The 27,959-nt window shown below is 43.8% G+C and overlaps 2 protein-coding genes across 2 annotated transcripts in view; both read left to right on the top strand.

Annotated features, from left to right (window-relative positions):
- The first annotated feature begins 70 nt into the window (after positions 1–70).
- On the top strand, positions 71–27,739 carry MSRB1 (methionine sulfoxide reductase B1). The gene is made up of 4 exons (XM_070954975.1): positions 71–257; positions 19,373–19,515; positions 20,437–20,551; positions 23,530–27,739. Exons 1-4 carry the CDS (start codon positions 203–205, stop codon positions 23,556–23,558), a joined length of 342 nt encoding a protein of 113 aa, XP_070811076.1. The 5' UTR covers positions 71–202; the 3' UTR covers positions 23,559–27,739.
- GNG13 (G protein subunit gamma 13) overlaps positions 205–27,959 on the top strand; it is a 60,065-nt gene continuing 32,310 nt past the window's right edge. The window contains exon 1 of the mRNA XM_070954974.1: positions 205–257. The gene's annotated coding sequence lies outside the window, so the exon portion shown is untranslated. The remainder of the gene's footprint in view (positions 258–27,959) is intronic.

Below are 27,959 nucleotides of genomic sequence, written 5' to 3'. Positions count from 1 at the left end.
CGCCCGCCGGTCGGGGCAGCCCAGAAGCGGCGCGACCCCCGCTCCGCCCGCCGGCACCAGGCGGGGGGGCGCTACCTGCGCAGCAGCGCCCCCTGCCGCCCTCGTCACTGCACGGGGCAGGCGGCCGCGGGAGGAGGGGGAGGAGCGGCGGCCGCTCATAAAAGGGGAGCGGCAGGCGGGCGGCCGAGCGAGCGGGGCAGCCATGGCCTTCTGCAGGTTCTTCGGCGGGGAGATCTATCAGAGCCACTTCGACTCCGGTAAGGCGAGAGCGCGGCGGGGGCGCCCATCGCTCCGGCACCGCTCGCCTCTTCTGGCGACTCAGATTGCGGAGGGCGTCCCGGGCGGGTGGCGGTTGCTCTTTGAGCCGGCCTTCCCCGCACTGGCTCCCGGAGGGGTCGCGCTCTTCGGTCCGAAGCGGCCGTCGAAATTGGGCAGGGCCGGAGGGCTCCAGCTTGGAGAAAGGGTCCCTCGGTTGTGTGCTGGCTAGAGGAAGAGGCTACATCCCCCCCCCATTATCTCGTGGTGGCTGCCCAGGCCCCTCCCTGATGCAAGCGGGCGGGCGCTTAGCCCCCTCCTGGTATTGGGGAGGGGGATTTTCTAGAAAGCAAAGGAGGCCAAAATCGGGAAAGCTTTGCGTTTGTTTGTTTATTTATTAATTTATTAATTTATTAATTAACTAATCAAATTTCTATACCACCCTACTCCTGAAGGACTCAGGGCGGTGAACAGCCAAGATAAAATACAGATAATACAAATATTAAAAAATCCCTTAAGATTATTAAATATTTTGGCTGAAACACAAATTAAAACACCCAATTTATAAAATCACGAATTAAAAATTTAAAAGAGGAGAGTTAGGCCAGGCCAGCCTGCTGAAATAAAAAAGTTTTGAGAGCACGACGAAACGTGCGCAGGTCCCGGATCCTCCGTATCTCTGGGGGAAGCTCGTTCCAGATGGTAGGTTTGATGCTCCCAGGAGATCCCAGGCCCGGTAGGGATCTTGGCAGTCTCTAGTGCAACCCCCTGCCTAGACAGGAGACCTTACTAGAGAGATGGGAGGTGCAGAATGAATGGTGCTGCGCTCCTTTGTCCTGGACCAAGCCCAGATCTCTAGAGGGAAATTAAAGATCAACTGGTTTTACTCCCCACCCATCTATTTAAAGCAGACCACACCCCGATGAGGTAGGACAGGGTAACTGGTAACTTCCCCATCACTGATGTTCAGGGTGTGTATCAGCCTTACAGGGTAGACCCAGAAGAGGAAATTGAGTCCCCAGGAAAAAGAGTGGTACTTATGGAGACTGGCTAAAGGGGCAGAATCTTGCAAACCCTTTCTCCTCCCGTCCCTCTTATGGCCAGCCCAGTGGGTATGAAGGAGCCTGCCTGTCTCACCTCTCCGAAGGGAACTTTCGGCCTCTCCCAGCTCCCTACTTTGTGTGTGGCTGTCTCTGATCGGCACTTGCTGATGGGACTTGAAGAGAAAGTTCTCAGAAGCTTCCCAGACTTGACAGGACAAAGTGTACTACTTTGCTCACACAGTGTACTACTTTGCTCACACATGTCGCACACACAGCAGAAGGTCTTAATTGAGCTGCCCGAGCCAAGTATACAATTCCCAGCAGCTCTTGAATAACAGAAACCCCCCACACCCCCTCTAAATTTCACCGGGAGTTCTGAGGAACCGGCAAGAGGGGCAGTCTCAATTCCTGAAGCCAGGCAGAAGCCAGAACAAAGGTGTTTGACGAGGCAAGAGCTCCAGAGGTTTGAGTGAGGCAAGGCCCCAGGTCAAGGCACGAACCAGAGGTCCAAAGTTCAACACGAGTTTGAAGGCAAAACATGAGAAGCAGAAATCATGGCGCAGGGAATCCACACGGGGTGAAATGCTCCCGGTTTGGACTGGCTCGGGCGAGTAGGTAGCGATGACGGCCGGTGGTTCAAAGAACCAGTAGCAATGGCAACCCGAGGCTCCGCCCACCCACCCAGTCGTCGTTACTTCCTGCTTTTACTTCCAGAGAACCGGTAGTAAAAAAATGCTTAAAAAGTTAAAGTTATCAGCTGAGCGATGCGTGATCGTAGGAACTTTTTTTTTTACTTTTTAAGCATTTTTTTCTACCGGTTCCGGAGAAACAAAGCGCTCGGCTGCTCCCCTTTTCACTCACCCCGAGCTTCCTGCTGTGGATTTTGATGCCTTGCTTCACATGCCCGGGATTGTCGCCCTCATCTTCCTCCTCCTCCTCCTCTCCAAGTGGAAACATGCCAGGAGTGCAAAAAGAAGCGCTTGCTTGCTCCTGGTGTTTTTCCATTTGTAAGGAAGCTTTCGTGAAGGCAAGTCTGGCTTCCTGCGCTGCTCGCTAAAAACCTTACCAGTACTGCTGTGCACGCAGTGTATGTGTGTGTGTGTGAATCTTTTTACTCCTGGTCTTTCACAGCAGCCTGTGCCTGCTGTCCCATCCCCAGCCGGCTGAACCAGAGTTGGGGAATTCACCCCTTCAATCCATCCCCACCTTCATTCCTCTTTTCTTTGGAGGCCAACCTCCAAAGGTCTTCGCAGCAGCCCATGCCCGACATCCACACACACACACAAGCCGTGCGCACAGCGGTACTGGTGAGTTTTTTAGCACAGGAAACCAGACTTGCCTTCACAAGGTACGAAAGCTTCCTTACAAATGGAAAAATGGCAGAAGCAAGCAAGCGCTTCTTTTTGCGCTCCTGGCATTTTTCCACTTGGAGAGGAGGAGGAAGAAGAACACAAGGGTGACAATCCCAGGTGTGTGAAGCAAGGCGTGAAAATCCGCAACAGGAAGCTCGGGCTGAGTGAAAAGGGGGAGCAGCCGAGCAATTTGTTTCTCTCTCTTTCCCCCCCACCCCCAGTCATCTCCCAGACTGGGTGGTCGAGGTAGAAAGGCTTGCAATCTTTGGGGCTAGGAGGCATTGGATCCGGCTTGGCGAGGGGGGTCAGGCTGGTCAGGTGCTGATCATCGGAAACTTTTTTTTTTTTACATTTTAAAAAGTAAAAAAAAAATTGGCCATGACCACCACCAGGCCACACCCCCCCAAGCCACGCCCACAGAACCGGTGGCAAAAGAAATTAGATTTCACCCCTGAATCCACACACTTTGTTCCAACAATGCCCATCCCTTTGAGTGGGATTAAATAGATCAGCGGTCACCAACTGGTGGTCCATGAGAAAATTTTGGTGGTCCGCAGAAAAATTATTTGCATTTTTTATATTGCACTAAATTAGGGGTCCTCAAACTATGGCCCCTGGGCCAGTTCCATGCAATGACCAGTGTTGCTGCAGAGAGTCTCCCCCTTTGGGGTCTTTTTGTGTGGGCCAGAGGCGGGCAGAAATTCTGACTTGCGGTTTGCTTCAGCCTCCTGGTGTGGGGCTTTGGGTGAAGGCTGGAGGGAAGTGCCACTGGTGGTGAAGAGCTGGAGGGCCTCTTCTCCAACGCGCAGCTTGGAGAATCCAAAGCTTCGGGTAGTTCAATAGTTGAGTAGCCTACACTGAGTGTGTTCCTTTAAATTCTTTTCTTCAGACACGCCCACTTGCTCAGCAGAGTCTCACTTTAGTTCACTCAGTTGAGCCTGTGACACTGTCTGAATTTTTCTCTACTAAACTAATGTTCCTGAAGCTTTGGATTCTTCTAAGTTTTCCTTTTTTCGCCTTCTTTTGTGGAATTTCCCCTCTTCGTTTGATTGCCAGGGGTGAGTTTTGCCTGCTGCCTCAGGCAGGCCGTCCGTGGCAGTTTCCTTTCTTACGGGGAGCCCAGCCACTTATCTGAATCCCCCACTCCACTTAATAGCCGCCGGCGTGTGGGTAGGTTCCCCGGCCTGCCGGTAATACCGCCCCCGCCTTTTTGGACCTTGTTTTTGATCTGGGCGGCTTGAGATTGTTGCCCTGCTCTCAGCGGCACTTTCTCATTGCATTGGGACTGGACATCGGCGTTTGGATCACTTCTGAGTGATCGCACGCCTGAGAAGCGCAGGGACAGCACCGCAGCCTATCCTTGCCGAGCCCTCGATCGCCGGACCGCCTTTTGTCATCGCAGCGGTCTCTCTCCCTGCTCCGACCTTTCTACGCAGCGCTGGGGGTGCTTTTGAGGCTTCTGCTGCGTGCTTTGCATTATCGCCTCATCTCATTCCCCTTTATTGTCTTGGCGGTGGCGCTTGGAGACTCCGGCATTTACGCGCCATTTTCGCCCGCCTCAGCGCTGGGAGCTGGATTTATGACAGCTTGCGCCTGCTTGCCTGCTCTCCCGACGAGTCTCGCTTAACTCCCCTCCCGAGCCTGACCATTCGCCTCCACCTCCAGGGGAGCCGAAAAGGAAGGGATCCACTATTAAGCCCCTCAGCAATTCATCTGCAGCCCTCGCCCAGCGCCATTTCTTCGTCCTTGGGGCAAATGGAATTAACGGCTGCCATTTTCTGCCCAGCAACTGCTTCGCGCGTGCGCAATTGACTGCTGGGAGCCGATAGTCACTTCTGCTGGCAAATTTCAGGCTAGAATTCCTGTATTTCCCCTGTTCTCTCTGGACTTACCTGCTGTACTGACCTTAGTTCTTCCACTGTTACCTGAGCCTCGGTTCATACCTGTTTAAAAAAAAAATTGATTAATATTCTGTTATAATAATTGATAAATAATATATATATAAAAAAAGAGAGAACAGAGACATTCGTTTCTATTATCCCAATTGTTATCAAATATGGCCGAACGTGACCTCTCTTCTGACCTGGAAGATATTCACAGTTCCCCTGAACGTCACCCGGAGCAGAACAGGCAGCGTAAGAAGTCTCACAAACGATCTTTGCATCCTTCGTCTTCATCTGACGCTCCAACGTCAAAGAGGTCCAAATCTTCTTCCGCTGCAGCCAAGGACGCTTCCAGGAGGCACAAGGCTCTGGAACGACAATTTGAGAAGGCACGCAAGCAGTCCAATCGGGCTTCGTCCTCACGCTTACCAGTCCCGCTATCACCGGTGGCTGAAGCAAGTGATCAGCCCATCCATCAGGCTGACCAGCTACCTCTACAGCCTGTGTATCGACAACCTGACATGGACTGCTTCTCTGAGGCAATTCCGACTCATTGCGTGGGACCGGTGGACCTCTCATGTAACAACTCCCAAACTCGAAGGGCTCAGCCGGAGGTGACATTTACTCCCACGGCTGCAGGTTTGCGTGCCACGGAGTCGGCCCCACCGCCTTTTCCTTATGACATTCAACAGATCATATCCGAGACTGTATCCCGCACTCTGGCAGCAAACTCTCAACATCCATTGCAAAATGCTGCCTGGCCTCAACCACGATATCCTCCTCCTCCGCCTCTGCCCCGGGCATCCCAGCCGACCCCTTACCAGTATCCCACCATGACACACGTGGACGCTTCTCATCCAGACTACGGACGCGGCGGGGAGTCGTCTTCGGAGGAGGACGAGGCCGACCTATTGGATATTTATTTATTTATTTATTTATTTATTTATTTATTTATTTATTATTCAAATTTCTATACCGCCCTTCTCCTTTCGGACTCAGGGCGGTGAACAGCCAAGATAAAAACATCTATACAAACATCACAGTTAAAAATAAAGTTAAAATAATTTATAAATTTGGCTCATAATTTAAAACTTGTCAATTAAAATCAATATTAAAATTTTAAAACTAACCCTAAAATCAAGACAGACCGGCTAACTGAAAAAAAAATAAGTTTTTAGGGCCCGACGAAAAATCCGGAGGTCGGAGATCACTCGTATCTCTGGGGGTAGATTGTTCTATAGGGTAGGTGCCACCACAGAGAAGGCTCTCCTCCTGGGGGTCGTCAGCCGGCATTGTCTGGCCGACGGCACCCTGAGGAGGCCCTCTCTGTGGGAGCGAACCGGCCGGTGGGAGGCTATTGGTGGCAGAAGGCGGTCCCGTAAGTACCCTGGCCCTAAGCCATGGAGCGCTTTAAAGGTGATCTCCAAGCTGTGCGTTGGAGAATGGACGTTGCTTACCTGAACATCCCTTCTTGACACGCAGCTGGAGAATCCAACCCACCCAGCTTGGCTGCTGAAGATTCTTCCTTACGCTCTACTGCTCCTTACTTCGTGAACGAAACTGAGACTCTGCTGAGCAAGTGGGCGTGTCTGAAGAAAAGAATTTAAAGGAACACACTCAGTGTAGGCTACTCAACTATTGAACTACCCGAAGCTTTGGATTCTCCAGCTGCGCGTCGAGAAGGGACGTTCAGGTAAGCAACGTCCGATTCCAGTGGGACTGCCTCATGGCCTGGAATTGGCTGACCATCTCAGCCCGATGAGCCTCCAGGCGCCAGTACCTGGCCTTGCACTCCCGCAGTCGTCCCTCTGCTTGGAAAGTCTATGCTCGTAGTCCTCAGGGAGGTGACTCTGCTGAGCCTCCTTCTCGGTCAGATCCAATTTGAACTGAGCCAGCTGTTTTACCAACTCTTTCTCATGGTGGCTGCTTAGCTCCAGGAACTGCTTCCTGTTGGGGCCCTAAGGAACCCAGGCGAGGAGGCAAGGAGTGGCTGGCAGGGGAGGGGCGAGTAGAGGCCAGCGAGGCGCTGTTCGACATAAGTGACATTGAGTTGGCCATACCCACCCAATCACATGACCACCTAGCCATGCCCACCCAGATCATTAAGCAGATCATATTAGTGGTCCGTGGGATTTTAAATTATGAATTTAGTGGTCTCTGAGGTCTGAAAGATTGGTGATCCCTGAAATAGATAACACTGGTACGGCCCCTCACAATGGGGATACTGCCTCCTTGCCTGGCCTACCAGCATGGTACCTGTCGCCTTTCTGCCCTGCGGGTCCTTGGATGGCGGGGGTAGCCGGGGAGCTGTGTATACCACCACCTCATCTTCGCTGACCACAAGCAGCTGCTCCTGTTCTTCACCTGAAGTCTCCAGGCTGACTTGCTGCAGCCGTGGCTCCCTCTGCTTGGGCTCAGCCTGCTGGCCGTCTGGTGGTTTGGCTGTGGCTGCTCCATCAAGCTGGAGCCCTCTGCTCCCTGGCCTACACATCCCCATACTCATTTCCTCAGCTGTGCCAGGACCCAGCTAATCCTTCTCCCTGAATTTACCCCCAGTGAGGAGGTCCATGACAGAAAGTTACAAAATATCTCACCCTTCCCTATTTATCCTGAGGAGACCAAGTTTGAGGCAGTAGTTATATATTAATCATGAAATAAGGCTTCTCTATACCAGAAATGCCTCCAACAGTCTCCTAAACTGCTGTCTTGGAGCATGAAGCAAACGGGAAAGCTTCAGCATGGGCAGATTAATTTATGCGGTTTGCTATTTGCTGACAGTCAGGAGACAAAAGCAAAAGCTAAAATGATCAGTATTGTTTTTGAGAAGCCTCCTTGGGTATCAAGTGAGTTTTTCCATTAAAAACTACTTCTCCCACTTCCTCAGCATTTCCAAATTTGGATGCAGTTATGCCCTGAAAAAGCAGCAGTCCAGATATTATGGGATGCAGCACTGTTTCCTTGCCCTACTCTGTTGCTTTAACATTGCAGTAACATTTCTCTAGCCCACCAGGGCTGTTGCTGTCCTAAAGTGTATCTGGAAAAACTATTTTCAGGTGGTTTCTCCGGAAATATACTGGAGGGCGGAAGAGGCAGCCTCTGTCATCCTCTCGTGCAAGAAAATCCCTCTGTCTGCTTGTGCTTGTGGAATCTTCATAGCGACAGAAACAATGCCATTTTTTTCAGTCATGAGAATATTTCAAAAATATTCTATGGAGATAAATATCATTTATCTTAAATGTATGCTAAATACATTTCTCTCTTTAAATTTATATCATAGTTTGGCTGTTTACAGTACAGAATTCATTTCCGACAGCAGTTAATGATTCGGGCCTTCCTCTTGGGGCTTCTTTCATTCTCACACACTTTGTTGAGGACTCAGATCGCCAAGCTAACCCTCTAAGTCTGATCTCTGCATTCTCCACCGTCACAGTAGAGTTGCCATCTCCAGCCTGCAGTCCCACTTTGTTTCTGGTGGCTCCTTCATGCCCTGACAGCCAGCAACTCCTTCCTTGATTGCAATATTCACAGGCCCTGATTTATGCCACCACATTATGTTCAAGAATAAAATAGTTTCTTCCACAATATAGCTTCCTGTAACAAAGAAAGTCAAACTGTGTCAGTTGCTGGTTTCCCTATGTTTGTCAGTTTTACTCTTCTTCCCTGGCAAAAGAAAAAACAACTGTCCAGTACCAACTTAATTTTAGGTTTCTGGCTCTGCAGTCCTAACTAATTGCAGTCACAGCAGAGTCTGGCAAGTTTCAGCTCTGGGGTATCTGATTATGTCTCCAAATTAGAATTGGCTTGATGCTGCTCAGCTAATTATTATATTTTTGAGTAAATGTTTTTCCACTTCCAAAAAACCTAAGTCTTTTCAGACACAGGATATGTTATTTTATTTATTTATTTATTTATTGGTTCGATTTATATGCCGCCCTTCTCCGGAGACTCAGGACGGCTTACAATGCATTAAGCAATAGCCTTCACACTTTTGTATATACCTGCTTAGTAGAGCTTTCGGCCCCCCTAAGCGGTGTTCTTTTTTATACAAAGTCAGCTTATTGCCCCCACAATCTGGGTCCTCATTTTATCTACCTCGAAAGGATGGAAGGCTGAGTCAACCTTGAGCATGGTGAGATTTGAACTTGCAGTAATTGCAGGCAGCTGGTGGTACGTAACAGCACTTTAGTCTGCTGCGCCACCAAGGCTATGCTTAATATTAATCTTTAATCTAAATGCAATAGCACTTAACCTCCCGGGAGGTTACACGAGGCTGGCTCCAGGGGATTATAACTGCTTCTCTGAGTGAGGGTGCCTTTCCCGCCGCCTTGAAAGAGGCGGTGGTGAGGCCCCTCCTCAAGAAGCCTTCCCTGGACCCGGCTGAATTAGCTAACTACCGTCCGGTCTCCAACCTTCGTTTTGTGGCGAAGGTTGTTGAGAGTGTGGTGGCACGACAACTGCCCGGGCACCTGGATGAAGCTATCTATCTAGACCCGTGCCAGTCGGGCTTCAGGCAGGGGCACAGCACAGAAACGGCATTGGTCGCGTTGGTGGATGATCTCTGGAGGGCTCGGGACAGGGGTTGCTCCTCTGTCCTAGTCCTATTAGATCTCTCAGCGGCTTTTGATACCATCGACCATGGTATCATGCTGCGGCGGTTAAGAGGGTTAGGAATAGGGGGCACCGTTCTGCGGTGGTTCTCCTCCTTCCTCTCCGACCGCTCGCAGTTCGTGTTGGCAGGGGGGCAGAGGTCGACCTCGAGGCATCTCGCATGGGGAGTGCCACAAGGGTCGGTCCTCTCGCCCCTTCTGTTCAACATTTATGTGAAGCCACTGGGTGAGATCATCCGTGGTTTTGGGGTGAAGTGTCATCTGTACGCTGATGATACTCAGCTGTACATCTCCACCCCAGACCACCCCAACGATGCCCTTGATGTGGTGTCTCGCTGCCTGGAGGCCGTGCGGGTCTGGATGGGGAGGAACAGGCTCAGACTCAACCCGTCCAAGACCGAGTGGCTGTGGCTGCCGGCGTCCCGATATAGTCAGCAGGTGCCATCGCTGACTATTGGGGGTGAATCTTTGCCCCCCACAGAGAGGGCTCGCAATCTGGGTGTCCTCCTGGATGCACGGCTGTCTTTAGAAGAGCATATGACGGCCGTGGCCAGGGGGGCCTTTTATCAGGTTCGCCTGATCCGCCAGTTGCGGCCCTTTCTGAACCGGGACGCCTTGCGCACGGTCACTCATGCCCTTGTCACCTCCCGGCTGGACTATTGTAATGCTCTCTACATGGGGCTCCCCTTGAAGAGCACTCGGAGGCTCCAACTGGTCCAGAATGCGGCCGCGCGGGTGGTTATGGGCGCAACTCGTTGTGCCCGCGTGACACCCCTCCTGCGCAAGCTGCACTGGCTCCCAGTGGTCTTCCGGGTGCGATTCAAGGTGTTGGTTACCATCTTTAAAGCGCTCCATGGCATAGGACCCGGGTACCTTCGAGACCGTCTTCTGCCACCAATAGCCTCCCACCGACCAGTCCGCTCCCACAGAGAGGGTCTCCTCAGGGTGCCATCAGCCAAGTTATGTCGGCTGGCGACGCCCAGGGGGAGGGCCTTTTCTGTGAGAGCCCCAGCCCTGTGGAATGAACTGCCCCCGGAAATACGCAAGATCTCCGACCTCCGAGTGTTTCGTTGCGCACTGAAGACCCTGTTATTCCGCCAGGCAGGGCTATCAACTTAATAATTTTAATTGGGGTATTTTAAATGTTTGGGGTTTTAAATCGGCCAAATCTATGTAATTATTTTAATTTTTAATTATTGTTGTGTGTTGTGTTTTTAAATTGGCTGTACACCGCCCTGAGTCCTTCGGGAGAAGGGCGGTATAGAAATAAAATTATTTATTTATTTATTTATTTATTTTAGACCTATATACTGCTTCATAGAGCTTTACTGCCCCCTCTAAGTGGTTTACAGAGTCACTCTGTTGCCCCCAACAATCTGGGTCCTCATTTTATCAATTGGAAGGATTTATTCATTTATTTATTTATTGTCATATTTATATGCCGCCCTTCTCCCGAGGGACTCGGGGCAGCTCACAGAATAAAACAACCCAACAATAAATAGAATTGAAATGTTAAAATCCGATTTAAAAACCCCAAATCCCCCAAATTAAAATGCACGGCAGATCAGGGAATTTGCTGAAAAAGCCATGTCTTTAGGTTGGCGCGGAAGGTGCGGAGGTCGGGGGCCGTCTGGAGCCCAGTGGGTAAACCATTCCAGAGGGTCGGTGCGACCACAGAGAACGCCCTCATCCTGGGGGCCGCCAGCTGACACTGTCTGGCCGATGGGACCTGGAGGAGGGCAGTCCTATGTGAGCGCACTGGGCGGTGGGAGGCCGGTAGGAGATAGTCCTGCAAGTACCCTGGGCCCATACCATGAATGGCTTTTTAGGTGAGCACCAGCACCTTGAAGCGGATCTGGAGGACCACTGGCAACCAGTGCAGCTCGCGCAACAACGGTGTTATATGGGAGTAACAGGAAGCACCTGTAACTACCCACGCGGCTGCATTCTGGACCAGTTGGAATCTCTGGGTGCATCCCAAGGGCAGCCCCATGTAGAGGGCATTGCAGTAATCCAGCCGAGAAATAATGAGAGCATGAGTGACCGTACGGAGGACATCCCTGTCTAGGAAAGGGCACAACTGGCGCACCAGGCGAACCTGTGCAAAAGCCCCCCTTGTCATGGCCGTCAGATGGTTCACCAAGGACAGCCTTGAATCAAGGAGGACGCCAAGATTACGAACCCTTTCCGAGGGAGCCAGAGACTCCCCTCCCATCAGAAGCGATGGGGATACTAGATCATGAGATGTCGGCATCCACAGCCACTCTCTTGGAGGGGTTGAGTCTGTTCCTACCCATCCACTGCCTCTAGGCACTTAGACATCACGGAAAGGGCATCCCTGGGTTGATCCAGGGTGGAGATGTAAAGTTGAAAGGATGGAAGGCTGAGTCAGCCTTGAGCCGGTCAGGATTGAATTCCTGGCTGTGAGCAGAATCAGCCTGCAATACAGCACTAACCACAGGGCTACATACTATAATGAAGCTGCACCAGCACTTGATTGTTCTTTGCCAACATGAGAATCCAGGTTCCTTGTGAAACATTCTTGAAACATTCTTCTTGAAGCAATCTCAACCCATGGCTGCTGCTTCTCACATGTCCTACATTCCAGTGGATTCCCTGCCATCTCCTTCATGGTATTGAAGCTGAGCCCATGTTGCTTGCTGACAGTATTGAGAACTCTGTCTTGAGAACTGCTTTCTCTCAGACAACTAGAATGATAGAATCAGCGTTGAAAGGGACCTTGGAGGTCCTAGTCCAACCCCCTGCCCAAGGCAGGAGACCCTAAATCATTGCAGACAAATGGCTGTCCAGTCTCTTAAAAACTTCCAAGGATGGAGCACCCACAACTTTGGAGGGAAGCTGTTCCATTGGTTAATTGTTAAGAAATTTTTCCTTAATTTCAGGTTGGATATCTCTTTTATTGCAAAAGTTTTACAATTACATTTTCACCCCTTTCCCCCCCCCTCAACCCACCCCAAACTTCCCAGCCTCATCCTCCCTAACCCTCCCCTCCCCCCGGACTTCCACACAATATACTCAGATCAAGAAAAAAAAACCCTTTTGTATAAAACTTGAACCCCTCCATCCCCCTTATAATTTTTCATCTTCATTACATTAAAATATTTCTATCTTAATATAACATTTTCAAATAAAAGCTATTTGATACTTCCTAGTTTGATATTTGTTCTGAACATAATCTATCCACTTTTTCCATTCCCATTCATAAGTCTCTTGTGAACAGTCTTTTAAATATGCTGAAATCTTCGCCATCTCTGCAAAACTGGCCATCTTCAAAATCCATTCTTCGATAGTGGGCCCAATTCAGTTTCTGAATCCCTTTCTAACAAAACATTATAAAACCTTTTAATATACATTGGACCTTTCTCTTTTATGTGTCTAACCAATTCTTCCTCATGCAACATAATACCAGTTTTTTGGTCCTCTTTCCATCTCAATTGTAGTTGATTATATTGTAACCAAGTTAAGTTAATCCCTTCGTCCAACAGTGTCTGTAATGTCTTCAACTGCCATCTGCCCGCATCTGTAAAAAGAACCTCTTTGTATAAACCCCCCCCCCCGAGTGACATTATATTTGTATTCCACATAATATGACCAAGATCCAGCCATAGCGGTATTTTATAATCCCATTTGAATCGGTGCTCCTTCCAAACTCTCATCAAAGAGTCTCTAAGTATATGGCTTTTAAATACTTTATCCACTTTGTTGTCATAAAATAAGTAAGCATGCCATCCAAATTCAAGATCAAAACTTTCTATATTCAGTATTCCAGTCTTTTTCCTTCCAAACCAATCACTTGCTAGAGTCAAAGCTGCTGCTTCATAATATAACTGTAGGTTTGGAAGTTTAAGGCCTCCCCTTTCTGGAACATCTTGCATAATTTTCAATTTCACTCTCGGTTTTTTCTCGTTCCAAACAAACTTATTCACTCCAGTTTGCCACACTTTCAGTTGTTTATCACTTTTAAGCACCGGAATCATTTGAAACAGAAAAAGAAATCTTGGCAAAATGTTCACCTTAACTGCTGCTATTCTTCCAAGTAAAGACAGCTGCAGTTTTTTCCAAGTCTCCATATCTTTCTGCACCTCTCGCCACAACACCTCATAATTATTTTGAAACAGTTTCATATTTGATTCTGCAACCTGGACTCCTAGATATTTTACCTTTGGTACAATCTCAAAACCTGCCCTCCTTTCAAGCTCGTGTTTACGATCTTGTGTCATATTTTTAACTATCATCTTAGTTTTTTTCTGGTTCAGTCTAAAACCTGAAACTTTACCATAGTCTTGTATAATGTCCTTCATCTGGATTATTGATTCCATTGGCTGTGTTAGGGTAACAACCAGATCATCTGCAAATGCCTTTATTCTGTAATCCTCTTGCCTTATCATTATACCTTTCAAGATATTAGAGTCCCGTATTGTATTTAACAAGACTTCTAGTGTTAGAATAAATAGCAGTGGGGATAACGGACATCCCTGTCTTGTTCCTTTTTCAATTTTAAACTCTGTTGTCAAACTTCCATTAATAATAATCTGTGCCTTTTGCTCTTGGTAAATTGCTGAAACCGCCTGTATAAATTGGTCCCCAAAGTCCATCTTTTTTAAAGTCTTTAATAGAAAATTCCAATCCACTCTATCAAAGGCCTTTTCCGCATCCAAAAAGACCAGCACTGCAGGTACCTGTTTATTCCTCTCAAGATATTCCAATAAGTCTATTACTTGCCTTACATTATCCTTCATATATCTACCCTTGATAAATCCCACTTGATCATCATGAATCACCTTTTGGATTACTGGCATCAACCTGTTGGCTAGTACTTTTGCATAAATTTTATAATCAGTATTAAGAAGAGATATTGGTCTATAATTCTCCGGTTTTTTAGGACCTGCTTGCTCTTTTGGTATCAAAGAAATATAAGCTGTTGTCCATGATGGGGGTATTTTACCCCCTTGTTGAATATTACAAAATAGATCTCTAAGTTGTTCCACCATTTCTGCTTGCAAAGTTTTATAATACACTGCAGTCAAACAATCCGTTCCGGGAGCTTTAGCTGTTTTTAATTGTTTAATTGCTACTATTATCTCCTCCTCTGTTATAGGATAATTCATTCTTTCCTTTTGTTGGTCAGTAATTTTTGTAACTGTTTTATTATCTAAATATTTTTCTATAAGTCCATTCTGCACATCATCTTTAGCATATAATTTAGTATAATAGTCCACAAAAGCTTCTTTAGTTAATTTTTGTTGAAAGATTTCTTTCCCTCCAATATCAATACTATCAATAGTCTGTGTACTCTGCTTTTTCCTTAATGTGTAGGCCAACCATCTGCCCGGTTTATTGGCATTACAAAATGTATTATGCTTCGCATATTGTAAGTTTGTTGCAACTTGTTCCGCCATAAGCATTTGAAATTGGTCTTTCAAAAGTTTTATAACACCACGGATTCTTTCATCTGTTGGGTTTTTAATAAGTAGCTGTTCTTTGTTCTTTATTTCTATTTCCAATTCAGATCTTTTCTTTTGTCGAATCAATCTATGTTTAGAGTTCATATAAATGAGCACCCCTCTCATATAAGCTTTGCTCGCATCCCACACAATTTCAATTGGAGTACCTTTATTCAAATTTATTTCAAAAAATTCTTTCAAGTGCTTTTTAAGTTCTATTATATTTTTTTCATATCTGAACAAGTTTTCATTTATTCTCCAAGAGCGTCGCTCAGTCTTACCCATCTCGATTTCTATCCATACTGGGCTATGGTCGGTCAAAGTTCTTGGGAAAATCTTTGTTCTTTTTGTCTTAACAAGTAAATCATCTGACAACAAAATAAAGTCAATTCTAGAGAAGGATCTATGTCTGTCGGAAAAAAAAGTATAGTCCAATTCTTTTGGATTATGTATTCTCCAAATATCTTTTAATTCCAAGTCTTCTTTCATATCAAAAAAAGTTTGTGGTAATCTGATCCTGGATTTCGCCAAACTCTTTTTATCTAGTTTAGAATCAATTACTCCATTCCAATCTCCCATAATTAAAATAGATCTATAGTCCCATTGCAGTATTTTAGTATGCAACATTTTATAGAAATGATCCTGTTGTTGGTTGGGAGCATAAATTCCAATCAAAAGAATTTGGCCATTTACTGTAAGCAATTCAATTGCTATAAACCTACCATCTTCATCTGCTTCTATAATTTTAGCTGTTAGTCTTTTGTTTACATAAATAACCACACCATTCTTTTTTTGCAAAGTTGAAGATATAAAATGTGTTCCTAATTTAGAGTTTATCAAGTATTTTTGGTCTTGAGTTGTGATATGAGTTTCTTGTAAACAAATTATATCATTATTAAATTGTCTCAAGTATGCAAATAACTTCTTCCTTTTCTGTACTGAGTTCAACCCATTCACATTCCAAGATAAACACTTAATTGTCATCTTTATCTTTCTGAAGCAACGAGCAGAATAACCGAATATCTTCCGGAATCTTCGGTCTTGCTCCCCCCATGGCTTCAGTCTCTTGTGTAGTACTCTTAGCTCCCTTTTTATATTGTCTTTCCTGTTGTTGCTTTTCTTTAAGTTGCTTAGATTTTGCACGAGTTATACGTTGATCTTTAACTTCAACCATCCGAGCCGGGTCCAAGATTGGAGAAGATTCTAACAGAGGCTCCTCCAAGAGACCTCCTACAGCACCCTGCGTTTCCTCTAACTCCACCTGCTTAGACTGTTCTTGCAATTCTTGCTGGAGTTGCTTCTTATCACTCTCCTTAATCTCCAGCACTGTAGATGTACGTGGAGATGGTGTTCTTTCTTTGAAAATAGTAGTATAAAAATGCTCCGCCTTCTCCACAGTGTTCAAACGATGTCTTTCTCCCTTATACTTCAAAATTATGCCAGTTGGGGCATCCCACCGGAATGGTATCTCTTGTTTTTTCAGTTCGTTTACTAGAAAGCCAAAATCTTTTCTGGCTTTCAACATTTTAGGTGGTAGTTCTTTGTAAACTCCAATTTGTGCGCCCCCCACTTGCACAGAGGTGAGAAAAGATTTTTGCAGGATGTCATTTCTTATTGCTCTATCTGTAAAATATATCACCACATCTCTAGGCAATTGTCTTTGTCTGGCCACCCAGGAATTCACTATAAATTTTGTCTATTTTGTAAAAAACCACATCAGGATTAATTTTTAATATCACTGCCAAAGCCTCAGCACAAGTCTGTCTCAAATCCTGTCTGTCATCCTCTCTAATTCCTCGAAGCCTTATAGCAAATTCCATTGCCCTGAATTGCATCATTACAATTTCGTTTTCAACTCTCTGCATTTTATCATCAACATCAGAAATTTTATAATCATTGTCTTTCATCTTAACATTGACTTCTGATTTAAATTCTTCCACTTTAGAGTCCACTTTAATGATAAATTCTGCAAGGCCAGATGCCACATCTGATATTGTTTTAGTCACCTTGCCATAATCCTGTTTCACCATATCTTTGATTTCATTAATTTCCTGCATAATTTCCTGTTGAGATTTTTGAAGTTTATCATCTATTTCCTGTTGAGATTTTTGAAATTTATCATCCAAAGCCTGAGATATAAATTCTTTTAAATTTTCAAAGTCAAAGTCTTTTTTCTGAGTTTGTTGGACAGAAGGAGGCTGTGATTCATGTTTGTGTGTGGGGGATCCCCCCCCTGCTGCCTTTCCTTCCTGCTTCTTTGAAGCCATCCTGCTATGTAGGTTAGTTTTTCTGAAAAAGGAAATCCTTTTTCCTTTTCCACCTCCATAAAGGCTTCTAAAAAAGTCCCCCAGGTTTAATCAGATAAAAGCTAAACTGAACAAACTCAGATTTTAAAGAAAAATTTTTTCCTCTTCTCCTATTCCTCTGTATTACAGGCAGAGTAACTTTGTAACTGATCAAAGTAGCTTCACAGAATCACTTTCACTAGCTCGTTAGCTCAGCTGCTGGGCGCCATTTTTTTTCAAATCAATTTCACGCGATCGTACTTTCTCTTAATTTAAAAAGTCACCAAAGCATCAAGTTTTCAAGTTTGGGGGTTCAAGTTGATACTTCCGCTGATTATTAAGGCTGGTTTCATTCAGATAAGACGTTTGCAGCAGCCAGCTTGTTCTGCGGAGAGCAGAGTCGTCCCACGCCGTCCGGAGTCTGGCAAGTTGAAAGGGAGCCGCGCCTGTTTCCTCCCCAGCAGCGATTCTCTGGGGGCTCACAGGGGCTCAACCAGTACCTTGCCTTCTCTCCTCCTGCAATCCTTCGGATTTTTGGAGTTTTCAAGCCGCTTCTAGGTATCGAAGCGGCTCTACAGACAGCGGGGCTGGCGGTCCTTAAAAGGAGACCGTCTTCGCTGGCGGCGAACAAACCGGAAGTCCCGGTTGGATATCTCTTTAACAAGCTTTCACCCATTACTTCTTCACCCAAGTTTTCACCTATTACTTCTTGTCCTCCCCTCAGATGCTTTGGAAAATAGGTTGACCCCTCTCTTCTCTGTGACAGCCCCTCAAATATTGGAAGACATATCACCTCTAATCTTACTCTTCGTTAAACTAGACATATCTAGTTCTCTCAAACATTGATCCTACCGTTTAGCCTCCAGACACCTTATCAACTTTGTTGCCCTTTTATGCACTATTTCTAGAGCTTCAGTATTGTTTTTGTATTGTGTTGAGCACAATTTAACACAGAATTCCAAGTTTGATTTCATTAGTTGTGTAAAATGATATTAATACTTTGTGTGGTCTTGATACTATTCCTCTATTCATGGATCCTTTTTTACATCTTCAGCACACTGCTGACTCATGTGGTTTTCCACTAGGACACCTAGATCTCTCTCACAGGTATTACTGTCGAGCCAGGTACCACCTATTCTATGTCTGTGCATTTATCTTTTCTCATCTACTTTTCTCACCATTGAATTGCATTTTGTTGGATAGGGCCCAGTGTTCAAGTCTGTCATGGACTAGGGGGTTGGAGACCCCTGCATGAGTGGATTGATTGTTTCCTTAACTTTTTTTCTTGCTTTTTGCATGTTGAAAAAAACATTATTGTTATTGTTATTGTCATTTGTTGCAAGTCTTAGTTTGCCATTCTGAGCCTTCCTGACTTTCAGATTTGGGCTATTTGTTGGTATTCTGTTTTAGTTATATGTCCCTCTTTCAGTGTTTTATATTGGTCCTTTTTTCCTCTCAGTTTGTCAGAGAGTTCTTTATGCAACCATGATGGTTTTGTCTGAGTCTCTTATTTTTCTTCTGTGGTATTGGGTTAGATCAGGTTTTTATAATCTCATTTTTCAGAGGTTTCAAAGTCTCTTGAGTTGTTTTCCCCTTTTAAGATATACATCCATGTTTCCTCCTAGTTTTATGATAGTGAGGGCATAGTACTTAAAGTCAGGTGTGGGAAGTTGGCCACAGCATACTGTATACAGCCTACTGTAGCTAAATAGGGTTGGATTGTTTGTGTAATACATCTTTCAGATGTGCTGAAATACTTGTGGAATTCCACTAGCCAGTGTGGAAGATGCCAGACTGGAGAAGGCTGAACTAGATCAAGCAGCTCCAATATTTTGTTCCTTGGTATGAAAATAACATTTACAGGTAGTCAACTAATGGCAGTAGTTAAGCCTGGTGATTATGATAAATTGTGAAAACTATAAAGTGAGTCCCCACGTGACCAATCTAATTTTACGACCTTTTTTGTGGACATTGTAAATGTGGACTCATTGTTAAGTGAACACTGTGGTTATTAGGCAAACCCATTTTTCATCATGAGCCAGTTTTTTCCAGAAACCAAAAATAAAAATCAGTTTCCAGGTAAATCATCATAAATGGCAGTCACGTGACTGTGGGATGCTGCAAATGGCCATATGGGCCAGTTGCCAATCACCCAAAATGCAGTTATGTGACTGTGGGGAGAAGGCATTGGAATTCAGAACTGGGTCTTATGTAATGCGGGGATCCGGCATAACTTCAAACAGTTGCTAAGTGACCAGTCGTAAGTGGATAACTGCCTGTAGAAATGTGTACAGAAGGAAAAAAAATGGCAACTTTCTAGAAAACCTGTGATGGTTATCAAATAATTTCTGGCTGATATTTGAGATGAGTAAAATGAGACATGCTTCTCTTTGCACCCCAGCCTTCCTATGAATGCATGCCTATTTAATTCCTCCATGTCATATATATTCTTCTTCCTCCCCATCTCCATCTTTGCTCACAGGTATATACATTTGTTCCAAATGCGGCTATGAATTATTCTCCAGCCAGTCCAAATTCCTTCATTCATCCCCTTGGCCAGCCTTTACCCATCCTATTCACAGTGACAGCATCTCCAAGTACTTAGAACGCCCAGGAGCTTTCAAGGTGAGGACTTAGGTTGTGCTGCAATGGACTCAAAGCTTGGCAAGGGCAGAGTTTGTAAATCAGTATCCCAAATGCAGCTGAAAGTCGCTGATAAATCTGGCAATACCCAGAGTTGCATTTGAAATTGTAGGGATGGTTTCCAAGGTTTGGCTTTGAAGAGAATCTCTTTATTCAGTACGCAAGCAACTTATTTAACAGGGTATCTTCCTTCATAATGGCATGAAGTAGAATTATCCTCCTGTTTTTCTTACTTTTTATAGCCAGTGTTGATGCCATTGGATTACAGTTTAAACATTTCTTGATTGTCTTTCTCTTTTTTTTAGATCAAGTCTACAGGTTTTTCTCAAAATCTGAATTTACTTATTTTCTATAGACGCCCATCTTAGCCAAGTGATTCAAATTGTTTTAATTCTAAAACAAAAACTGTACAAAATAAATATATACAGCAGCTGAGAATATTGCAATATCAGACTAATTGTCAGTAAAGCCAAGAAATGGGACCCTTAACACATTCAGGGCCCCAGGTTTAGACACATAGCCAGGTTTTTAAAGCCTTATGAAATTTTGTAACTGTGTTTCAAAAACAATATAGTGCTTTTGAGGTATTTTGTAGATACCGTATTTTCAATTAGAAGCTTCTTAAATGTATTGATCACTACTTAAATATTATAAATAATCAAAGACTGTCTTCCAGGAGGGAGACAAAAGAACTAAGAGAATGAATAGTAAAGAACCAATTAGAAGAAGAAAGTCATAAGTGGGGGCTGCAGAAGAAATAGTGTTTTCTTCTGAACAAATATTGTAGAAAAACTATGATTGGACATGGATTACGCTCTGTTTACAGGCTATAATTCTGCTTTTCAGCTGATTGTAAGAAAGCAGCAGAATTTTTAATCTTAATTCCCTCTAATTTCCTTGCAGGTCTCATGTGGCAAGTGTGGGAATGGCCTGGGCCATGAATTCCTTGATGATGGCCCCCAAAAAGGCCAGTCTCGTTTCTGAATATTTAGCAGTTCTCTCACATTTGTTCATAAAGGTATTGTAAACCTACCACTTGCTCTTCCTTGCCCAGATTGCAAAATTATTTTTAATACTCTTATAATGTAATATTTGGAAAAACAATAGTTTTGGCTACAATGTTCTTTGGACCCCATGCAGCCTCATTGTGAAGATAGTGAAATTCAGAGTTCTAAATGATCAGAAAATGTACCAGTAGCTTTCAGTATCACAGAAAGCCCTTTCCAGAACTGTATGAGAGGCTATCCATTCTTCTATCTATTCATTGGGGGCAGGCTCAGAGTGTCAGGGTTCCAAGTAACACCCCTAACCAAGTAAGACTGCGAGGCAGGCATTTCCTCAAAGTTCCATTTTATTAGAGATGTCAGATTGGTACATCTGGGAAAATCCAAATCTGAAGTCTCCTGGGTTTTCCCCACCCAAAGGAAAGTCAAAGTCCCTTCCCCTGCATTCACATGTCCATCCCATGGTCCAATCAAGTCACTATCCTAACTGGAGTTGCTTCCCAGTGTCATAAAACTATTCCAATAAAAGAAAGCAGGTAACAATAATACAATAAACAATTCTTACTTTAAGATTCAGAGGTTTATTTCATGAGCAATTTGGAAACATGAAAAGCCATCACAACATTACTTATATTAACAACCCATTGCAATGAGGTCCAGAGACGATAGCTAAGTCCAGCAAGGAATAGCTACGGCCAATGTAATTTTACTGAGGTTACTTCCTTGTATTCCCATACTGACTGTCAGTTAGCACATACTTGCGTATACATGTGAAATCTACTATCTGCTACTTTCAGTTCCTTATTTCCCAACGCTTTTAATGTTCCTAGCCTAAAATAGCTTCCAAAACTATTTACTTTGCAAATACATTATAAAATTGCTCTAGCACAGCAGATTACAAATATCACGTTATTCTTAGGAAATCATTCTAGCTAGCACTCCCAATATATAGCAATTCATTTGAGGCCTACTATCATTTTGAGGCCTACATAATTTTAGCAAATCACAACCCAGTTTTCCTTTCCTCACACCAGTCATACCTCTCCAAGTGCAGGCTGAACGTCCTTGACTCCCAGTGAAAGAAGGTTGTTTTGGCTATACATCTCACCCAGTGGTGGGTTGCTCCCTGTTCTGTCCGGTTCTTGCGAACAGGCAGTAAAAGCGGCGGGAGGCTCCGCCCACCTGCCTGGATGTGATAACGGATGATCTGCGCATGCACAGAAGTGCGCACGCACACTCCCATTGTGAACTGGTAGTAAAGATAAGTAGAATCCACCCTGATCTCACCCACCTCCCAGTTCCCACAAAACCACCAGTGTGGCAGCCCTGAAGATCCAAAGAAAAAGATGGCCTCCAGGGCTGACACAGGGCTGGGTTTAAGGTCTGGTGTTTAAAGGTTCCATTTAATCCTTAAACTATCCAGATCTGTCTGCCGTTGGGTTGAATTTTCCCAGGTTAGGGAAGAAAAAGACACAAAATCCTTAAGCCCCATGATCCCCATCCATGCCTTCAAAATAATTGAAATATTATTGTGTATTATTCCTCCTAGCTATCTTAACAGATTTGGAAGGAATCTTGTAGGTCTTCTAGTCCAACCCCCCGCCCAAGCAGGAGACCCTACACCATTTCTGACAGATGGCCGTCCAGTCTCTTCTTGAAAGCCTCCAGTGATGAAGCTCCCACAACTTTCGAAGGCAACTTCAGTTCCATGGATGGATTGCTCTCACTGTCAGAAAATTTCTCCTTATTTCTAGGTTGAATCCAGGGGTGAAATGCTACCGGTTTGGGTGAACCGGTAGTAAGAAATATTTTTTTAAAAAATAGTTTTTATTAAACAGTTTTTAAAAAAACAAACAAACAAACAAACAAACAAACAAAAACAGATATTTACATCTTCTTTTCAACATCTTCACATCAGTAATCCATATTTATACATTTTCTCTTTCTTATCTTAATATATCTTTTATACATATATTTCTAGTATATCATATATATATACCATTATAATATATTCTCTTAATCTAAATATTTTATTTACATTTAACATAAACAGGTACGTAATTTCCTTTCCACAATTTATATCTTCCCATTTATTTCCATATTCCTCCACCTAATTTAACCATTGTTTAGTTTTCTTTTGTTCCCCCCCCTTTTTTCCTCCTTTCTCCTCCAACCATTTATATCATTTCTCCAAGACTAAGTAGTATTCTGTTTCATCTTTTTCTTGTATCTCCTTTGTGACCTTATCCATTTCCACACACTCCATAATTTGTAAAAAATATTTTTAAAAGGTAAAAAGAAAGGTTTCGACGCTGTTCTGCATGATCCTCGGAACCTTTTTTTTTACTTTTTTAAAGCATTTTTTACTACCTATTCGCTGGAACCGGTAGTAAAAAAATACTTTAAAAAAGACAAAAAAAGGTTCCGAGGATTTCATTGGCTTTTTTGGTTGCCGCTGCACAGTTGGTTCATATTTAATTGGTTGTCCACTAAGACTCCAAGATCCCTCTCAGTTACTGCTATTAAGCCTGGTTTCACCCAATGTGTACTTTTGGTTTTTCTTGCCTAAGTGTAAGACTTTACTTTTCTCTACATTGAATTTCATTTTATTAGTTAGTGTTCAAGTCTGTCAATATCCATCTTCTACAGCTTTCTCAGATGAATTTACTTTTCTGAAAAAAAGATCATCCTTCACATATAAAAACCATGTATCCCTGTGTATGATTTTCACCAGCAAATTATCTGGGCAACTGACCTTGGAACTCTCCTCAAATATGGTGGAATGTTAGTTAATTGCCCAATTTTTCACAGTGGAAAGTCCAACTGTTAAAGTCAAGGGCAATGTATATTTTGACATGCAACAGTTTACTGAATCTATTTTGACTTGCTGCCAAAGAATGCTTCAAATTTTATCTGTAGCAAAGCAGCTCCTAAAAGTCTGCTTAGAATGAGAACTGTTGAACTTACTATTTCTCTTTCTTTTATTTTCCAGATCAATCTGGGAAGAACATGGAAAAATAAACAGGCTGACAACATTTTGGCCAACTCCACTCGTGAGCCTTTGGTGTTGGATGGGAAGCTTCCATTGCAACATGATCTTGAACTGGATGAAACCAACTCGCTGGACTTCTCCTCTTCATCCATTCAGGTCCAAGTAGCCAGCATCTGGTTTGGCAACGAGATGCTTGGCAGAGTGTGCTGGAAAGCCGCACCCCAGAACTCCCCCATGAGTTCCATATGCCAGAATATTTTGCTCCGATTCAGATGTGAACTGGACTTGCTCAGGTTATTCTTCTTAAGCTAGTGGGCCAGGGACCCGTCTTAATGGGATCTGGCAGTGGCATTTTTCAGCAGTGTTTTTCAGTGACATTTCTGGCTTCCCACTGTTTGTTTCCACTGCTTATGCTATGCCAGAGAGAGGGGAGTTACTACCAATTGCAACCCAATATTTGACCCTTTTCTTCACTGGGTCCTGAGTGAACGGCCTCCTAGCCTTTGTGTCCATATGGAATCAAAGAGATGGGATGTGCCCTTATAGATTACTTCTACTTCTGAAAACCACAAAAAATGTGGCAGGAAGCAATGGTGCCTCTGGAAGAATTTTTTGGAAATGTTTAAAATGTGTGTTAGGGTTTCTGGTGGTGCTTAAGACTCCTGTGTTGCATCAGATCCCACCAGGCATCTCTATCAGGACTCTGCTCCAGCAGTTCTTGGAGGTTAAGCAAGGAATAATTTTAATGGCCTGCTCCTGGCCAGAAGAAGCTGTCATTACTGTTGTAAAATTTACAGATGGGCTGTGTTTAGGTATTCCAGAAGGCCTTCTTCCCTTCAGCAGACAGTCTGCATTCCTGAGTCCCTTGTCCATGACACACTGTGGAACACTCCAAAATCTTTCCTCGGGCCCCCTCCACACACCCTCAGAAATGTACTTGTCTTTTCCTACAGACTGACCTCCTCTCTCAAAGTGAGCAAAACTTTCTGGCATTTGAAACTATCCTTCTGTCAAGGTGAACAAGTGGCACCCTTCCTACTCTCTGGCATAACATTAGCATCTGGTGGATGCCACAAGCATCATGATAACAGCACACAGTGGATGTGAACTATGTAATATTTGCATATAGATTGTGATGATGTCTTGATGCACAAGTGTCACTGTGGCTTCTGCTGCGTATTATGTAATTCACATTGTTTCCATAATGTTGCTATGATGCTCATGATGTCACTTAACTTTCCCCATGTCTATGTATCCTGGGGGGCATTTTCTGGTACAGCATCATGGTATGAATTGCCCCATGTAAACCCATTCTGGAAAGCAGGGGTGAGGAACATCTATATGAGCCTCCCAGAAAATGCCCCAGGGATATTCCTTTTGCACATAATATGGAGCTTTTGCACACGATACGGAGCAAGTATCAACTACATGACACCTTTAGACCCACAGAACTCTAAGGAAAAGAAAATGAGCAATATAGTTGGCATTTAATGTTTGCATACAGCTGAAATGAACTAAGTTTTTAAACTGTGGATTGAGAAACACATGAACTGGGTGTCCTTTTGACTTTAATTTGAACCACTTCAGCTGCCATCAGGATCCCTTTGCATCTCCATTAAAAACAGTCACAGGAAGGCGAATGAGAACCTCACTTCTGAGAGCTGCCAATGAATGAGAAATGCATGAAAGGAGAGGTTGTTGGTCTTGTCTAGGCTGGAACCTATTGAGGTCACTTAGTTCCTAGAGCACACTGTGGGTGATAAAGTTGGATCTGAATTAGAATTTAGTTGCCTTTCAGTAGCCCTGCACCAAAGAAAATACAATTTGGGTGGTGGTCATTTTCTGGAGCCAAAAATTGCATCCCATCACATGTGCAAGCTGTAAATGGTAACATAAGCCAGTGTGACCTCTCTGCTCAAAGGACTAATTGCATATTACAGGGATCAATAGCTTTCACTTTGCCTTCCTTTTGATCATCCTTTCTGAAGGAATTTGGTGAAGCCTGGGCTTTGTTGATTGGTCATCCACCTGTGAAAATCCACCTCTGGCTGTTACTTGAGTTTCACTTTGATGGAAAGTGTGAGATTTCAGAGAGCTGAAATTTCCCCCCATGTTTTCACATTCATTTTTTCTTGCATGTGCTGCCAGAAAATGTCCAACAGAGTTTGCAAACTTTTAAAGTACTCTCAAACATGAACAGTCTAGAAACTGAATTATAAGGAGCAGCAAAATCTCCCTCTTCAGTTCTCAAGCCTCATCACAATTTAACAAAAGGACATCTCCTCTTTTCAAGATTGATTTTTGTGAAAGATCTTTTGCTTCTACCAGTGCTGTTGACATTTTATCCAAGGATTGATATGTGCTTTTTTGCTTTTTTATTTTAAATTTAATAAGAATTCAGGTGTCAACTGCATGGCTGCAAGGAAGAGTTGATGATTCCATTTTGACTTCAAGATAGCAGCTGTGACTATGCAACTGAAGCCTTGTCCTTTAATGCATCACATTAAACATGTAAAAGGACAGGGACTCCACTTGCATAGTGTCAACCATTTTTTTTTCTTAGTGTCCTGTGGACACTCTTGCAAGAACTTTAGATTCAGGTACATGGCTAGTTGAGGACCGGATGACTGTATTTTTTGGAGTATAAGACGCACCTACCTTTTTTGGTTGTTGTTTTTTAAGTTTTTTTTTTATTTTTTAGACAAACACACATACAAACATACAATGTATTTTCTTTGAACCCATAAAATACAAAACTTGGTTAGAGCTATATGCGGTGCTGGATAAAATGGTGGCTCATATTCACATATTGTTAATTGTATAATTCTGTAATCCCAATAAATATTGAAATCCAGTTTGGTTTAATGTTTAAGACATCAGATTAAGAACCAACAGACAGTTCTAGTCCTGCCTTTGGCATGAAAATCGCCTGGGTAATTTAGGGCCAGTCACTCTCAGTTCACCTCACAGGATGTTGTGGGGAAAATAGGAAGACTATGTGAGTTGTTTATAAAAATAATAAAATCAGGATAAAAATAAATTTAGCCCCCAATTCTATTCAATGGTTTATTAGTTGTATCCAGGCAACTTACATAGGCAAATATTCTCTTGTTCGCTTTTAACAAGCTAAACTTCTATAGGAAATACCCAGCTATCATGACTGATTTCAGATGTGAAATCCAGAATAATAGACATTACCTAAAATTATACGAGTCTATAATTATTGGTGGTTTTATTTTCAGCATCCCTCCTAATTAATCCAAGCATGGAATATGTTATTTTTTATAGCAACCACACATCAGGTTCTGTGGGGCTGAGGCTTTATTAATAGACAAGGAGATTGCTCCACGCTATTTGTTCTTTATCTCTGTGTATAGCGTGCTGGGGACAAGGAACTTCTCAAAATTTGCAAAACTAAATGCAGCTGTAAGCTTCCAGACAGCTGACCATCTAACTTCTTGCATATCTTCAGCAAAGATGGGAACATAGGTGGGAGAGGGATATGGTCTTCCAGATGTTCCGTAATTCCCAAATTCTCTCCTGGTCATACTAGCTAGAACCAGTGAGAGTTGCAGGGCTACACCATCTGGTGACACCAAATTTCCCCCTCCCCTGGTTGGCTTTAGCTTCTCTGCTTTTGGAGGGCAGCATCAAAAAGACCCTCACATGTTGAATGGGAAGTCTGTTCTAGAGTGGCACAATTCATAGATGGCATAAGCCAAGTCTATGTTGTTTGTCTTGCTAATAATCTAATGATTGGGAAACCCCCAATCTTTGTGAAATTTCTCAATTGATGGAAATGCACCAGCCCAGAAAGTTTGATGTCTCAGACTGAAAATAAAGGACATAGATGCTGCTTGGTGGCAGAACATCTTCTCGATGCAGAGAAGGCCTGGACTGGCACTTCAGAAGGAGTCTGGGAGCACCTTTTTCAATTCATAAATGTATTAAAAGGGAGAAGCTTTCCTGAGCTGCATCTCACTTCATAACATACATTGTGTGACTGGACTGATGCAGGACTTGGGAAGGGGGAGGAGGTGAAGAGGGTTTGATTATGCAGGTGCAGGTGGCATGTGAGACAGATTACATATTGTAAGATGTTAGAAACCCATTCTCAAGACTTTTTGAGATAGTTTGAAACCTTTTCATGTACTGTATGTGAATTAAACAATCTTAACGGTGTGATTAAAGTCTCATTTTCCCAAAACAATCACTGAGAGGGGAACTTGAAATGCTGTAACTTTGTCCTGGTTGTGATATCTCCTTGTATCTCATTAAATTAATGGTTGTCCTCCCACAAGGTGCCAACAAGCAGATCAATAACTTTGCACCATGCAACAAACATAAGAAAACTTTAGCCCTGGAATATTTGGACAATGACTCCCGGTCTTTCTGACGATTTACAAGAGATAGATGACGTACGTAAGACA

The sequence above is a fragment of the Pituophis catenifer genome, unplaced genomic scaffold, assembly GCF_029215685.1.
Source record: "Pituophis catenifer annectens isolate HBS135680 unplaced genomic scaffold, rPitCat1.0.hap2 SCAF_16, whole genome shotgun sequence".
NCBI classification, from domain to species: domain Eukaryota; kingdom Metazoa; phylum Chordata; class Lepidosauria; order Squamata; family Colubridae; genus Pituophis; species Pituophis catenifer.
This window is presented reverse-complemented; position numbering and strand designations above follow the sequence as displayed.